The sequence below is a fragment of the Parus major genome, chromosome 1 (genome assembly GCF_001522545.3).
Source record: "Parus major isolate Abel chromosome 1, Parus_major1.1, whole genome shotgun sequence".
NCBI lineage: Eukaryota > Metazoa > Chordata > Aves > Passeriformes > Paridae > Parus > Parus major.
In genome coordinates, this window is record NC_031768.1 from 69,261,868 (window position 1) to 69,275,814 (window position 13,947).

The following is a 13,947-nucleotide window of genomic DNA, read 5'->3' on the forward strand; positions in this document are numbered from 1 at the left end:
AACTTTGTACTGATTAAGTTAGAAAACATACAGAAAAATCCCTGTAGTAGAGGAGACTAATACTGTGTGGTAGTATGTGCTTTAAAAAAAAGTAAATTAGTGTTCAAAAGAAAAACTTGATCTCTATGGAGTGTATTTCTTTCAGCGAAGACATATAACTCCCACTAAAACATTACTGTATGTGCATGCCTTGAAGGCAGAGTATGTTCTTATTGAGTAATTTAAGACAACCACTGTAATGTAGCATCTCATGTTCAAATGCTATTTCAACTGCAGTGCTGCCAGAAGTAGGCACTTGGAGAAGAGAGAGTCTCTATATAGGCTCATTTGGGATTCCAGGGAGAATCAAAGCATAAACCAAACAAAAATAAAAAGCCAACGTGTGTCTGACTCCACTTGAAATAGCTTCCACAGGTGCAAGGAGCATCTGTTTGAATCATCCTTTTCCCTTGAAATTATATTGCACCAGTGACTTCTATTTAGAGAATTCCCAAATCAAATGACCTAACTAGAGAGACAGTAGTAGACTTTAATAACTTTTTTTTCTCAGTAAATAGTTTTATCATCTTAATTCAGAGAGCATCTGGTGTCTAGGGACTGTTTCCTTTTCTTAATTAAGGAAGCTTCTTTCTTCAACAAATGTTCTTGTTTCAGTTTTCTTCTTTGGAAAAACTGGTTTGTTTTGTGGATGCCTTTTCACTGTATTAAAACCCTCCCAACATGCCATCACCTCATCCTTTAATCAAGATCAAATCTAGAAGATAATCTCAGTGTAAAAGAAGTTATGCTAGGGTTGATGTAGAGATGACTGTAAAAACTTACACAGACTGTTCACAGGTAGGCTGGCCAGATGGTCGTAATGTTCCCTGCTGAGTCAAATTGCTGTAAGTACAGGAATGTCCAAACAAAGACAGAGTCTCAGTAGAGCCCCTGTCTGTCCTGCTCTGTGCCAGTAGCTGTGCTTTTGCATAATACCAGTATCAAAGCAAATTTAATTCTTTGCCATGTCCTAATGGGACTCTTCACTGGTGTGAGCAGGTTCAGTGTGTTCTTTAGGCTCTGAGTGTCTTCCTTGCTGTGCTCTGTAGTGCGCTCATTTTCATGAGAGCACAGACAAGAACAATTAATAGTAGGATTTTTTGCTGCCTTGAGCTTTCAAGAAGACCACATCCAAGATGGTCACTTGTTAGATTCAGCAGAGAGAAGTTCTCACGTTGTGCCTGACTTCTCCACAACAGCTTTGGGATAACTTGTAAGGACATTGTGGCAAGTTTCCCATCAACTTGGTGTTTTCAAAGTGATTTTGATGAGGAAAGTTGTAGCTCTCCTGCATATTAACTTGAGGCATGAGGGGTCTAACAGGTCAGCTACTCCCTTGGGAGTATCCCAGTTATAACTCTAGCTCAAGTTAAGCAGAGAACAGTGAAGCCTGCTTCACTTTTGTTTTCTCTCCTTCTCTGCTGGCATATCCTAACAAATCTGAACTGCTGATGCATGGGAGAGAGGCTGTCCTTACAGGATTTGTGGTTCAGTGATTTAATTGCTGGAAAGCATGGGAGCAGAGCTGCCTCACGACAGTTCTAACTCATTACTGTAGCTTTCCATTTCAAATAAGTTTTGGTTAAAATAAATTATCTAGAATCTAAATTTAGGAAGTCAGGGTTTTCCTGTCAAGTCATTTTGTGGAAAAGGAAGCAAAGCAAATAATTACCTTAGTGTCCCAAGGTGCCTTCAGGTATACACATGCTAAACAGTAAACAGTCATCACTTTGAGCTGTGGGTAACTGGGAAAAAGAGGAAGTCTGCAGGTCATAAAAAGGTTCACTAACAAAGCCAAGACTAGAAAATTAGGCATTTCCTAGTCTGGATTACAACACTGGCTTCATAAAAGTCCATTTTCAAAAGTTCTGAATTTGAGCTCCATATGGGGTTCAAAATAGCATTAAAAGGTACACAATTATAAAAGATTCATTTACTTGCCCTTTTTGGAAAATGCACCTTGCTTTACACAATATTTTATATGACACACAATCACATACATTTTGTGGGCAGAAAATATTGAAAATGTGATTTATTTTTTTTTCCCTTGAATTCAGGTGTTTACTTTCAACCAATTTTTTTAGCAATTCCTCATATATGTAAATACTTATTTTCTGCTTTCAGTTTTCCTACTTGGAGAAGTTGTTGTTGGTCCATGGTGCTTGGAGTTACAATCGAGTTACCAAATGCATACTGTACTGCTTCTACAAAAACGTGGTTTTGTATATTATTGAGGTAAGAGTAACTAAATGGATGTGTCTTACTGGTGCTTATTCCTTAAATCATCTCTTATAACTAGAAAAGCTCAACCAAATGGATTGAGCAAGAGGACTAATGTTTAACAATTTAAAATTCAATTTCCCTTCTCAAATCAGTTCACTTGAATCTTTTAATGTTTGTAAAGGAAGACCAAAGGTTTTCAGTACTGTGAAGGATATGAGATGTCAGAGACAAAGTTAATTCTTCTGTGCAAATACTCTTATTCAAAGCATCTTTGTCATGGAAAAATTTCAATTAGTGCTTATATTTATAAAAACTTGAATCTGGGGGCTAAGTTTAAATCAGAAGTTCATTTGTTAGAATTTAATAGGCAAATAATAAACTAGGCAAAACAATAGTTATTGCTTCCAAGTTACAAAGACCATGGATTAGCTGGAACTGAAATTAGTTTGCTTTGTTTTTTGGGAAGAGATGACATAATTTTCTACATGATATTCATTTACAAAATGAATGTGGTTATTTGATTTAATAATTAAAACATTAGTGTATTTTGAAAATAAATTGCTGGAAGATGTCAAGTACTGCAACTGGTCTTTAAAGAGAGCTGAATACTGTTACTACCATTCCATTTCAATGTGCTTATGATAGGAGTGTGTTCTCAAGCTGCAGAACATAGTCTGGAGTTTAGGATGTATCAGGAAGGGATTTTTATCATGTGCTGTTGCCTAGTGAGAGATACTCAAGGAACTTGAAGTCAGTGGTTTGATCAGTTGAGTATCAAGTGATCACTTGGTACAGCAATTTCTACAATGTTCATAATTTTTGTTAATGTATGTGCATATATTTTAGATTTTCTATTTCTTTGTACAGTTGAGCAGCCATGAATGAGGTTAACGGAAAATTGCAACATCTATAATTAGGCAGGTAGTTATATCAATTAGAGGAGATAGTGGGTGAGTAATACTTTGCTATTCAGTAAGTCATATAATGATCAGAGTGGTCAGTATTCCTGACTCCATCAGGGTTTGATCATCTTCCTTGTATGACGTTAGAGAACAAATATTGTCCACTAGCTTGTTCCACTTCTACTGTGCTGTTTCTGAATTAGCTGCTATCTGTTAAAATTTCAACACTCATTAGTCCACTGCAAGAAAGTTACCCTGTACATCATGTTTTTAGTAAAGGTTTTTACATGCTGTTGGAGATGATAACAATATTTTATATTGTGCAAAGAAAATATAAATGGCTTTAAAAAGAACTCTTCTAGTGTATTTCTTACTGAGCATGGTTGGCCATTGCTGGGGTTTGCCTGAGCCTTTCAGAACATGCTTAATACCTTCATGATTTCCTGCTAGGATTCTTTTATCTACTTGAAACTTGAAAGTTTTGGAAGTCCTGCTTCTAGCTTATTATAGCACCATGTGTCTTTGTTTCTTTTACTATGGTCTGACAAGTAAATTAAGTTCTGCATCAAATGGCAAAACTATGCCTTCCCACATAAGCAGCTGTGCAAGGGATTGAATACAAGTGAAGTTCTCTGGGACCTCCATCCTGAGGTAGCTCAATTATTTTACCCTAGGGTGGAATTTTACTGTCCAGATATCTCTGTATGATACATAAAGTTCAAGTCTACTCTGAGAATATGAGATCAGAGGTTTTCTCCACTGTCTTCAGTTCTTTCTGCATACTGTCCTGAGCCAGATGAGCTTTTGTGTCTCCTCATGTCCATGACTGAGGATGAGTCAGTTCTATCCAACCCCTGAGCATTGACAAATGTCTTACAAGATGCAGCGTCTCAGTTACCTCTCTGTGATTGTGCTGCATAGAAGTTGGGAGCAAGTTTAAGGCTTTAAGGGAGATGAAGGGACAGAAATAATCTTGTATTCCTGCAGCAAAGGGAAGAACTCAGTTTGGTTTTCCCTGGTGAGTTTCCTTTACTAGCAGCCATAGGGAACTTCCCCTCCAAAACTGTGTGAAACTAGCCAAATTGCCTGGAAACCCAAGAGACACCAGTTTTGGTATCCTAGGGATACAGGGTAGAGAAAAGAGATCTTTAATTCCCTCCTTAGCTTTACACAAAGAAAGAGAGGTTGTTTTGTGTATGTGCTGTGAAGCTTGGCAGTGCTGATCAGTTTGTGGTATGGAATGATGCTCATGAAAGAGATGCTCCACAAGGGAATAAATTCTTCCACTTGAGAGAATAATAGTTAAATGCCTGGCACTTCTGCACTGTTGCTTGTGTATATGGTGTGTTCCTGATTGTTTCCCAATGCTTTGGACAAGTTTAATATTTACCCATACTTTCTGCTTGGATATGTGGTATATGGGGAATATCTTTTTAGCATTGTAATGAAACAGGGATTTGAACTTGAGTTACTTCCTAAGTACCTTCAGAAGGATTGTACTAAGTAAATATTTATACAGTTGAATGAAAAAGCACATCATGAATATGACTGCCAGTTATACCTTTGTTACTGTATCTGTTCTATTTCAGTGAAGTTTTAACACCTGAAGAATAGATACAGTAAGCCTTATATAAGTGGCTTTTTCAGCACAGAGGCACTGGGGCTATCACAACTTTTTATTCCCTGGTATTTTGCAAATACCAGAGAGAAGGAAGAGGTGGTGGTCCAGCCTGGCACACAGAACATCTGGACAGAACTTGCAGAGGCATGCAAGTTAAGGCATTAAGATTTAATTAAACACTGGTAAATGCTTGAGAAGAGCATATTGCCATCTCTTTTCCTAGCATCCCAATGTTGGCATACTGAAACCCCTCATACATTTGAAGTTCATCTTGATACCACTTACATGCACTTAAACCTGGAAGATACAAAGTGTTGCATCTGTGAAACATTAAATTTACCAGCATTTTTTCAGTTTCTGGGCTACAATATAGAATTTGGGGTTTTGTGAAAAGTATGCTCAGGTAATTGTCATCATGGGCTTTACTCCTAGGAGGTGCTGGGGGATTAAGGCTGGTGCTTACCTTTCTGCCGTGGCTGATTCTTTGTGGAGAGACAGTGACCCAGGAACTATTTTCAGCTGCTTTGATTGAAATGTGTGCCCATGTTGAGATAGCTCCATGCAGCTAGAGAGGTGGTATAGCAGACAGCACGCCTTGTGGTTTAGTGATTGCAGTGCCAAGGGAGATGCAAGTGTATTTTCTCTCTCTCTTGAAAAGGCCCTCCTAGTATTTTTCAGGAGGTGAATTTTAAGTCATCAAAGTAATAAAGTTTAGTGAAATCTGAAAAGATTTTGTTTTGGCTTAATAACTAGAAACTCTATTCTTCTCCTTTCTCTAGCCTGGTCTCTCTCTGCTTTACTATTTCTTCATCACTGTCCTCCTGCCATTCTCTTGATTTCTCCCCTTGATTTTTGAAGATACAAAGCTAAGTGAAGTATAAATAAAAAGCACAAGAGAAGCATATCCTGGAAATTCAAGTCATTTTGGTGTGATTCTTAACCTGATTCCTGAACCCTTGTATATGACTGTTTCCAAGGTGCTTCCGGGTATAAAGCTGAGGTTCCTTTACTTATGGTCTCACCTATCAAAAGGATGCAGAATCCAGCTTTTCCATCCACAGAGCTGGTTGACAGATTAATTGCTGCTTCTTTCCCACTCTTGACTATCCATGCTGGGTCTGTCCTAAGAGTGGGAGGGGAATCTACGTGGAAAGCTACCAAGATGGCTGTAGGGATGACATGCAAATATAAAGCCTTCTCTTTGGTGTCCATTCCTGTATTTCCTATGTCTGCATGCTCTAGCAGTGTGTACTAAATCCGTTTCTAAGGAAAGCCAACCACTCAGCATCATCGTAGGCAGAAGATCAGTGACGCGGTTTTGGCTTTTAAAGATTTGACAGACAAGTACCTGGGCACACTCACAAAATACCATTTAGTTCAATGACCTGTGTAGCTGGCTTCAAACTGAGTAGTGAAACAAAAGAACTATTTCACATCTGTTGAGCAGATATGTTTAACTGGAGATGATATAAAGTTGTCCTATTGACATCAGAGCTTTGAAATACAGCTGATTTCAAATGTAAAAGAATACAGGAATGTTGCTTTCATGTCATGCTTGGAGAAGTAGAAACACAGCAAGATCAAAGGTGGTATCAGAAATATCAGCTAAGGGTTCAAGACCTTTGGGAATGGTTCTGTGGAAACAGTAGCATGGAAGATGGCTTTCAGGCCAACTCAGTGTGCAGGAAGAATGTGCTCAGTACTTCACTGGAACACGCTGGTTTTTTGAAACATACTTAATACGAAGCACTTCTGTATTATGTATTGCTGAATGAGTCAGGGGCAGGAATAGATGGCCCCAGTGTCAAGGTCTGGCAAGTGGGAAGGGGAGAGTATAATGTACATAACTTGGTTGCTGCATAATTTTAATTTCTACTTTAAGAATCCAGAGATAAATTGTAAGCCTAGATTAGAAAGTTGTTTCTTTGTAGATGCCAAAAGGGAGGTCTAACATGTGAGCAGCATTAAACAAACAAGATAAATATACTCAAACAACAAAACACAAAGATCATAATTTTTCTTCTAGAGCTGAATTTCCAAGTTTCAAAAACTCTGAGTAAACACTCAGATAAACATTCTTTTAAGTAAGAGGTGACTTTGTGAGTCAGTAAGGTCTGGCAATGAGAGCTGTTAAGTGCTCCACATACTCTTAGTGCTCACCACTTCAGATGAGCTGATAGCACAGGCTGCCAAAGCACACATGAAATGTTGCTCCATGACAATGTTTTACCTGTTTTCTTGCTTTCCCATCAAACACAATAGCTATTTAAAAAAATATGGAAAGCAGGCATGGGAATTTCAACTCTCTTCTCCAAATGATAGGCAGAAATGAGTGTATTTGTTATGGTACTAAAAAATACACAGCTTTAATTCATCTGTGTATTTATCCCTGATTCACATGATCTGACTTTCACCTACATCTCTCTGCTTTCAGTTTCCAGTTGACTTTGCCACTCTTAGGTGGCAAAGGCCAGGCCAGGCAATAGAAAACCCTAAGCATGGGAATTTTTGCAGTAAGTTTGGGACTGAAGTGCTGTAACTGTTGTCTTATAAAGCAACTTTATGAAAAAATAAGAGCAGTCTTTCCCACCAGTGTTAAATTAAGGATAAGAACATCTGGTTGCAAAATCTTCTGACAAGGATAACAAGCATAAAGGCAGCTAGTTGTTTTGTTGTCTTATTCAAATTTCTCAGTTGCCTGTTCAAATACTTCAAATGCCAGTGGGCATTCCATAATGGTTACTTCTGTTCATGTACTCAGTGTGGTAAGCCAAGCACAATGCTCTTATCATGGTGAAGCTAAGGAGTAATGTGTGTGTGACTTCCATTTGATATCGTTTGGGAATCTAGATTTGGATGCTCACAAATGCATGCATATCCTGAATAAGTAACTTGGACACCATCTCTGTAGATAGGTGCTTTCAGGTAGACAAAAGGTGGGATTCAGTGCCCTTAAGATTGGCTTCAGGTTTAAATTAGGTGCCTGAGAGAGATGTATGTAGTGTCCCTGTGGATAACCTTTGTGGAGACTCTGGGCTCATGGAGAGCAGTATGGGACTGGCAGGTATGTCACAGGACCTGTGACATCACCTGTCTGAAGCAGCAGTACTGAGGGGTCTGTCTTAAGGTAACTGAATCCTGTCCAGAAAGAGAATCCTTTTTGTTCTATTCTTATTTGTTTCTGAAATACGTAAGAGAACATAATTCCAAACCTCTCTGCTCGGGTAGTGTTAATCGGTTCAAAAAGTGCAGAATATTTATGGAGGGTATAGTGCAGAACCTGGAAGACATGGAAAACACAGGAATGAACACAGTGTGAGGAACAAAGCTTGTGAAATTCAGCACTGTATTTTGATAATTGGTGAAAAAACAGGGCTTGCACATGTGCTTATTTTTCTCTTGCACTGTTCATCAGCCTTGTACACAGGTTTAACATGGAGAAGACCTAGGGCAACGCAGATCACTATCCACCTTCCTGCCCACCAAAAAATCTAATTGTGGGCTCAAATTCAAACATTCTTTAGTAGCAATAGTTAAAGGAAATAGATTTTATAAGGAGCTTGCCACAGTTCTTGGAATATTGTAAAATACGATTTTCCAACCTAATCCAAAATTGTACAGCTGGTGCTTCTCTTTTTGTTCCTAAAAAATATATCTGAATTCTTTACAGTAGCTGTTTCATATGCTGCTACTGACAATTTATTCTCTATTTCAACCCCCCTCTTGTCTGAAGAGATGCAGCATTGTGTATAGGCTGATCTCATCAACTTTAATCCATGATTGACTTCTTGTTTTTTGGCTTCCTAATTGAGCATGTTAATCCCAAGAGTTTCCAAGGAATCAGACGTGAAGATAAATCCATGCTAATTTTCCTTTCATTTTGTAGTGCTGTTCACTGCAGAGTGAATCATGGGAGAGCAGTCCATCTTCCCAGAAAACCAAAGTGGCCCAGCTATATAATGGCTGTGTTTGATTTTTTTCCAAGCATGATGTAAACTGTCAGCATTGCTCTGAATTTATTAGCACTGCCTTGATTACACCTTGCCAACCAACACAACCTGTAATTTTTTAACATTCCTGATATTATAAATGATAAATCAAGTTCCTTTGCATGGTCTCAAAATCTCTAGATGAAACACCCATCAGGTTCAGTACACACTGCAATAGATCACTTCAAGAAGAGATGTACTCTGATATTTTATTAGACACAGAGCACCTGAATCAATTCATTGTGCACATTTGCATAAGAGGAGTATGAATGGCACAGGATTTTTTTTTCCTCATGGTAAAATGTGTGCTTAATTTGGTGTGAAAAATCTTAAAGTCATAATTTGGTGGGCTTATATCAAATCAATGGTAATGTTGCTCTCTAAATTTGAGGATATTCAATGTGAAACATTTAGTCATCTCCAGAATTGTGTGTTCTTCAAAGTCAGGATCCTGTCATCAATAAATGTTTTTTCACTTCAGCTATGTCACAAATAAAAATACAAGTTCATGTTTAGAAGAGAGCCTAATGTGAAAAAGCTTTTACTAGGAAAGATAAACCTATATTATGAAAGTTAGGAAAATCCAAGTGTAGTTTCTTTTAATCACAAAGCCAGCTTTGAAATTCAAGGGTTCCTTGTTGATAATTTCAGCCAAGCTTTCATTCCAAAAGCTAAAAGTTTTCACATAAAATATATCTCCTCTTATGGCGTTGAGCATTGACTTTAAAAATACTGACTGCTCTGACTCAGTATTGGATAACCTTTTGTTTTAATAAAAAATATTTTTAAAATAAAAAATACTTTCATCTAGGCTAATTCAGTGCACATGACATTACTTGCTGGTACAGAGAAGGTTAAATTTCAAATTTTTCTTGGTGTTGAAAGTGTAAATAAACCTTTTAATGGAATTATTTGTGCTTAGCACTTGAGTGCTGAGTTTAGCAATGCTGTTCTGCACTGAAGGGGTGATTTTGAGAGACTTTTTTTAAATCCAACACTATGGATACATCGATGCATATATGGTAATACATCTATTCACAAATACATCCTTTGGGCCTGTGCTGATTTTCTTTCTGGCCTATACCCCTGTAAGTGGACTTCCTTTGGTGGAGCCATTCCTCATCTGCACGGGAATAACTGAGAGCAAAGTAAGGTCCTTTCCATAGTGCTTATGTGGAGGAGGGTTTTTTGTCTGTTTTGCTTTTTGCTAGATAAGACATGGGGATGTCGAGCTGAAGATGTGCAGTTTCTGCATTTCTACCTGTACCTCATGGCTCTAAATAACAATCTTCAACATGCACTTCTACAGCAATTTATTTGCCTTTCATAGAATCATAGAATAAGCTGAGTTGGAAGGAACCCGCAAGGACCATCAAAGTCCAGCTCCTGGCCCTGCACAGGACCATCCCCAAGAGAGTCACTCCATGTGCCTGGGAGCATTGTCCAAACACTTCTTGAGCTCTGTCAGGCTGGTGCTGTGACCACTACCCTGGGGAGCCTGTTCCAGTACCCAACCACCCCCTGGGTGAAGAACCTTTTCCTGATATCAAACCTACACATCCCCTGACTCGACTTCATGTCATTCCTTCAGGTCCTGTTGCTGGTCACCAGAGAGATCAGTGTATTTGTGAATGGTAATACACAATGCTTAGAAAGGAGGCTGAGGAGGATTTGCCCTGGTGCCAGTGACTGCTGTCAGTTCAGAAGACTGAGTCTAATTCTCCTGTTTAGCTTTGAGGCACTGGCATTAAAATGGCCATGTAAGTGTGTGTGTTCTCTTCTTAAATACAGCTTGGGAGACTTTACTCTTCCAGGGGAGGGAAAAGCAGAATTACTTCTACTCAGTTGGCTGTATCTGCTGTAGGTAAACTCAGATGTTATCCTGGTATTTAAAAACGCTGCTTAGCCTAGGTGTGAAGAGGAGCTTGCTGCTGTTGTTTTTGCACAGCTCTTTGTCTTTACAGAGTGACAGAGGGTTTGGAAATGCTGCAAACAAGATATAATACTGATTCACAAGTCATGCTTTTGTGCAATTTCACAGTGTGGAATTCATCTTGGAGCCCACTTTTGGAAATGCATGGTGGCTTGCCTGTGAGCAATCTCACTGAAGTGACTGAATAGTAATTGCATTTTCTACTTTCAGGGCGGTAGTTTGGAAATAAAATGTGTTTATTTGTTCCAAGCCACATGCTAAGACAATGTTGTGTGAGCAGAAGAAATGCTGGTGTGTGTGGGCTGCATTTCCCTTGCCTGAACTGAAGTCTGCCTGGCTGCCAGCTTCTTGCCAGCAGTAAGGTCAGGCTACAGCTTGGTATTTTTTTAAGTGTGAGATACTTGATCATAACCCTGAAACATTCTGGGTTTTGTTCAGTTTTATCATCTTGAAGCATTTTACTCATACTTTGCCTCTTCGTTCTTGGCAAGTTAAGCAAAAACCTAATTTTACCTGAGCTCCAGCAGCAGTCTCATTGGAAACTTTTCCTTTCTAATTGCCAACATGGGCATTTTTCTGGCATCTTTGGAGGCACTGCTGGAGTATGTTTCTAAAGATCAGTTTTTCTAAGGAGTCCTTTTAGTACAGATGCATGCAATCAATGAATTAATAACTCCTCGTGTCTTAATACCACTTCACAGACAACTCCAAAATCCTTCTGAATGCTAGCTCAGGAATGTAGGGTCACTGAATTTTTGGAATATAGAATTTCTTTCCAGTACATGTACCATGAACTGAGCTGGTCCTGATTATTTTGAGGTTTCTTGGGTTTATATGCTTATGACCCAAAGAAGCTAGGGCAGAGAACAAATTTAACTGAATACAGATTCCATTTTTAAATGCTGCTAGAAAATAATTTTGCCATTTTACTTGGATGAGCACTAATGATAAAAATACCTCTATCCAGTTTCACTAATTAACCACTAGAGATTATTTTATCTTGGGATGCATAAAAGGCATCTGTAACCTAGTTTAAACGCATATGAAGAATTTAAAATAAAATGTATCTTAGTTTGTCAAAGAAAAAATCTAGAGTATAGCTTTGGAGTGTTTGTTTGCCCAAGCTGACCACTTGAACCAGAGTTTTGACTATAGCAGGGTCAGAGGTAAAAGCTATACAATGACTTCCATGATCAGAGTAAATCTGGAGCAGCATAGGTGGTGCTTTCAAATGTGCTTTTACAGCCTTTTCCACGTGTTCAGTGGTTTGACTGTATTTGACCCAAGGGATATCTGCTCTGCCAGGAGATAGAGCTCTGTGGCTAGGGACGTTAAAAAAAGGTGTTGTCACTGGGTGCCCTTGGGAGTCTCCCTTCCAATGTGGGAATCCTGTGTCGCTTAACTGAATAGGCATTAGGAGGCATTGGCCTGTGAGACAGCCCACAGCAGGTGTGAAAGCTTTGAGTAACCTGTCCAAAATAGGTTCATTTTTCCCTCTCTACTGCGCTGTTGGGTCCTTGCAGATAGCTATGACTGTTGATATGCTTCTGGTTATTTCTATGCTCTAGAGAGTATGTAATTGCTTTTTGTGACTCCTTACATCTCCTCTGTTTTCAACAGAATCATTTAGAACATGTTTAAATGCAGTAGAAATAACAAATTACACTATTTACTGATAGTAATAATTTTTAGTTATCCACTTTTCTTTACTGAGATGTCAAAAATTAGTCATTTGTAGCTCCTGCCCCTGATATTCCATTGAGAATTCCCAATGTTATCTTGTTACTTTTCTGCACTATTTTGAACCTGATTCCTTTCATGAGCCATTGCAATTTGAGCGTAACTGCTGTGAAATAAAGGCATCCTGGACCAATGGGGTTTTTTGCTTTTTTTGAACCAGGATTCACAGCCCAGTGTAATGAGGTCTGTGTTAGACAAGGGAGAGGAGATTCAGGACTAATACTTAAAAGACTGAGACAACCATTTTCTTAACACATAGTTGTGGGTATACTTAAATGTGAATATAAATGTCAGTAATCATGAGCTTAAGCTAAAACCCCAAAACTATATCCCAAAAGGAAGAGGGGCCCATTCTGTGGCAAAACAAGAGCTAAATGTTCTTGATGCGTGTTTTGGTGTATGTTACAATCTGTTTCTGTTCCATCAAGACAAGGACTTGAAGAACCACTGGTGGGTTCCTGCTTTCAGAAGAGTGAAGAAGGTCAAAACTTGGTCTGCCAGCTTTTAAACATGACAATATTATTTTGCTTTCTTTCTTCTTGCTGGACTTCTTTCTTTAATTGCTTTTGCATGATGAATTTGGAAAGCGAGGAGATGGAATATATTAGCCTTAGCTGTATCTAGCTTCTGCAGGGATTCAGAAAAATATATTATGAATTGCATAAATACTATGTATGTTAGAGAAGAAATTCAATACTGTGTTTTCTCATCCAACCCCAAATAATGCTATTTTTGTTAGTGAATGACAATGCAGATTGATTTTATTAGTGGTAACTGACTAAAATACATAGACTGTTCAATAGCAGCATAAGCTTAAACCTTCAGTAGTTAGTTAAACCTGAACCTCTAAGCATTATTTGTGATAATGGTTTGTGTCAAGTTCAATTTTGGCAGAAAAGTGAGTCTCCCTTTTCATTTTGATAACAGTGTCTTGACCTTTTCTCCCGTTTGTTGCCAAAGAGTGACAGGTGTCTGGAGCAGCAAAGCAATGTGACACTCAGCCTGTGCTTTGTGTCAGCTCGTATTCATTAGCCTTAAAAATGATGTGTGGGTTTGTACTACTCGGAAATGTGTTTATGCCCATTAATATGTCCTGATTAATGGACAGTGTAGGGATAGACTGTTGAGTTGCTCCACTTTCCCCTTTTTTTCTTTTGTTTACTGGTGTTGAATATGTAAATGCATGATATCTAGGAAATTTCAAGCTGTGACTTCTGTAGTGGCTTTATTAGTCCTTGTTTAGCTGCAGTCTGTGTTGGTGCTACCACACCAAATTCTTGCTGTGGTCCAGCAGGTTTCTCCACTGGGAGCTTTGTGCAGCGCTCATCTCCAAGGTGCCACTTCCCTCAGAAAGTCCCAGTCCCTCCTGCTGTGTCATGGATGTTGCTGTACCTGTCACTGGGCTGTGCTTTCACCATCACTTGAATCCACAGCTGGGATTTAATGCACAGCTTTAATCCGACATGAACGTGCACTGCCATTAAAAAGGGCAGTCTGGTC

General features: G+C 38.7%; 1 protein-coding gene across 2 annotated transcripts in view; it reads left to right on the plus strand.

Moving 5' to 3' along the window:
* The window catches only part of ATP8A2 (ATPase phospholipid transporting 8A2), a 311,266-nt gene that overhangs the window by 166,467 nt on the left and 130,852 nt on the right, over positions 1-13,947 (plus strand). For both annotated transcript variants that reach the window (XM_015640721.1, XM_015640731.1), the window contains one exon: positions 2,164-2,274. In XM_015640721.1, coding sequence (XP_015496207.1) covers positions 2,164-2,274 — 111 coding nt within the window. The remainder of the gene's footprint in view (positions 1-2,163; positions 2,275-13,947) is intronic.